A 3354-nucleotide genomic window follows, 5' to 3' on the forward strand; every position below is an offset into this window, starting at 1 on the left:
AGATTTTCCTAAATGTAATAATACCAAATTTTTACCATGTCCCCAAACATAACGAGTTAATAGACAAAACACGTTCAGTTCTCTCTGAGAAAAGAATGTACAAAGAGATTAGAAGAGGATGCAACTTACTCGGATATCTAAATGAACATGTAATTCAAATAAGGCCTTTAGTTGCTCTAGAGTCTTCACTTCTACAATTACTGGCAAACAGGGCCTTCAGTTAACTCATTAACTTCATTGACATTCTTCTCTCATCGCTAAAACCCGAAGGAAAAAAAAAGCATACACTTTTCTCAAGTAGCAAAAATATGCATTTATATGTTTCCTATATAAAAAATCCATCTTCTAACAAAAAATGTCTATAGGAAAGTACACCACCAGAATACTTCCTATTCAACTACATAAAGTTCAGAAGAAAGAAAACAAACACGGTATTCTTATGGAAAAAAAACATGGAAGAGAATTTTGACTGAGAAAGCTTGCAGTATTACTAATGGTTGCAAAATGAATGCCTTAGTTTATAAGACCACACATGCGTTTATCCATAAGTTCTTAAGACCAAGGAAGTTACTCCCCTTCCTTTTCCCGAATAAATATATAAGATGACCATGAGAAAGTGCATATTCTCTTTTACTTTTGACATTTTAATTTTTTTCTATTTTGGGAACTGAACAAGGATCTGGATTGTTTTATCCACATACTGAGGCATATAACACTAGTGCCATCTAAATAGACATTTAGAACAGATTGAAGAGACCGTCATGAATAAATAGAAAGCACGTGAATTAAATACCTCGTCATTTAAAGTGGCAAATATAGCTGTCAAACTATCAGCCTGAGCCAGAAACTCATCAAATCCTCCATCAGCATAAAGCGAGGAAAAAATTGAATGCCGAACAGTAACATCAGCATCAGCAACAGCGGCAATGAGAAGTTTTTGCACAATCTGTAGAAAAGTAATTCCGTTAAAAACGAATCCTAAATCACCATGTGGAAAACCCAGAAATATAAAGCAACATATTATTGATGTCGAGAAGTACTTCTCAACAAAGTGGAAAAGACACCTTAAATCACCATGTGGAAAACCCAGAAATAAAAACCTTTGTATAATATTCATGATGTCGAAAGGTACTTATCAACCAAGTGGAAAAGGCACCTTAGTATGAGAGGCTGCTAAGGTTTGTTGACAGTTTTCGGGAGATTTATTTCTGCGACAAGATTTTTAATCACTAAGGGTATAAGATTACTGAGTGAAATGACTTCAATGGCCAGTTAATAATAGAACTGTTGGCCATATCAATAGTGCTGAAATTTTTTAGTTTCACCCAGTGTTCTTGGATGTGGTCGCATCGTCGCATAATGCGCCGTTGCGATGCGATGCGGGGTGTTTTCGCTTTGGGTTTTTGATGCGAGGCAATCTACAAAAAGCGGGTGCATCACCCTCTGATGCGTGATGTGGGCTGATGCGCTCGCATCGTGTTTATTTAAATTGTTGGGCCATTTTAAATAAATTAAAAAAACTGGGTGAATTTAATGAAAGAAAAAGACGCGATTTTGTAGGTTTAGCAATCACGACTTTTCTTCTTCAGTTTTTTGGCTGCTGCGACTTGCTGTTCCATTCTTGTTCTCTTCTTCTCCAAAGTCCAATCCTCATTGTTGCTGGGACTTCTCTTCTTTAAAGTAATTTTTTTTCCTTCTTCTTTCTTCTTCCTTCTTCTCCTTCTCTGTTTCACTGTTTCTTTTCTTCTTCTTTTTTTTTTTTAAACTTCTGCTTTTCTTCCTTCCTTCTTTACTTGCTACTCAGTTTTTACTCTTACTGCAGCTTTGTTTTTTTCCTGACTGCAGCTTTGTTTTTTTCCTGCTCTTTCTCTTTCTTTTTCTCCGTTTTACTTTTAGTTTTCTGCTGCTCTGTTTTTATTTTTTCGGCAGCTTTTTTTTTTCTCTGTTTTACTTTTGGTGTTTCATTTATACTTTTGCTTATATAAATCGTCTTTATTATTGATTATATAGTTGTGGTTTTTTCACTTATGATTTACTGTTTTGGATGCTCTATTAGGTCTTTTTTCTCTTAAATTGCGCTTCTCATCAATGATGCGGTTGCATAGCTTAATGCGTGATAACTAATGAGTTACGCTAAACATGAGGCTAGGAACACGTAGAGAGATACTAATAAGTTACGCTACAAAAATCACCATCATAAAGAGAAAGAAATAAAATGGGCTTGATAACCTTTATCTCACTAAACAACTTAAGAGACTCCACCACAAAAGCACATGCCCACATATCTCATACTTCAACAACAACAACAACAACATACCCATATATTCCCCACAAAGTGGGGTCTGAGGAGGATAGAATGAACACAGCCCACACCACTACCTCAAACGTGAGGACATATATCTCATACTTCATGGTCAACTAAATTCCAACTAATTTGAATTGAATCATAGATTTAGAGGACTCTTGGAGATTATATTAGTCTAAAAAGGACTCTATTTAATCTATTGAATTAATTTCTCTAAAAGGTTTAGTTAAAGCCGTCAATACGGGTCGACCCAGCCAATCAGGGCTGGCCCACACGGGCTTTGAGTTTGACGGGCCAAGACGGGCTGGCCCATCAAAATGATGGCTAAAAAACACCAAGCTCACACCATTACTCTGTGGGCTGTGGGCCTCACGGGCCAACCCACTTTTTAAAAAATAATATTTTATAATTTAATTTTAGAATGTTAATAAACATGAATATTATCAGCCAATATTACATAGTGTTAAATACTTATTAATCAAGTCTCCAACACCCCAAAAAATACTCCTAATAGCGAAATTAAATAACTTTTGACATGATATCCTTCGAACCAAATAAAAATTCTAATAAGCAATCTAAATAGTTGTATGCAATTGACTTACGGGCGGGCCCATGGGCTAGCCCAACTCACATTGCTCAAGCCCCACGAGCCACGGGATTATCTAGGCTGGGCTAAAATGCCCTGTTCTTAAATGGGCTGCAAAAACTGAAGCCCAACTCCATCAAATTACAGGCTGGGTCGGGCCTAACCCATATTGACGGCTCTAGGTTCAGTACTAATCCAACCCTCTATGCTATTCAGAGAGAAAAGCCTTCTCATCTGATGCACAAAGCTATCTAGTTTCTTTTTCTTTGCTGAAAATCCAACCCTTGAAGATCCTTTTTACATCACCCGACCAGTTCAGTACAAAAGCACCAACAACAAAAAAGAAAGAGTACCACCAGATAAGCAGCAATTTCCCCTTGCCTAAACCTCCATTATAGTTCAATTGTGACAAAGTATAGTGTGTAACGTAAATAGAAATCATACGTGACAAAAAAAAAAAAAA

At 36.5% G+C, this 3354-nt stretch overlaps 1 protein-coding gene across 2 annotated transcripts; it reads right to left on the minus strand.

The window, feature by feature from the left end:
- Nucleotides 1-7: 7 nt before the first annotated feature.
- Nucleotides 8-3339, minus strand: LOC124893521. 2 transcript variants are annotated; one of them, XR_007050744.1, is made up of 2 exons: nt 794-3339; nt 8-257 (listed from the first exon to the last, which is right to left on the minus strand). XR_007050744.1 is itself a non-coding variant. In XM_047404500.1 (2 exons), exons 1-2 carry the CDS (start codon nt 1115-1117, stop codon nt 198-200), a joined length of 327 nt encoding a protein of 108 aa, XP_047260456.1. In that variant the 5' UTR covers nt 1118-3338; the 3' UTR covers nt 18-197. The 2 variants fall into 2 exon arrangements, 1 of the variants encoding a protein (XP_047260456.1); XM_047404500.1 differs by having other exon boundaries at nt 18-200; nt 794-3338.
- Nucleotides 3340-3354: the final 15 nt, after the last annotated feature.

The sequence above is a fragment of the Capsicum annuum genome, unplaced genomic scaffold (genome assembly GCF_002878395.1).
Source record: "Capsicum annuum cultivar UCD-10X-F1 unplaced genomic scaffold, UCD10Xv1.1 ctg6088, whole genome shotgun sequence".
Lineage (NCBI taxonomy): Eukaryota > Viridiplantae > Streptophyta > Magnoliopsida > Solanales > Solanaceae > Capsicum > Capsicum annuum.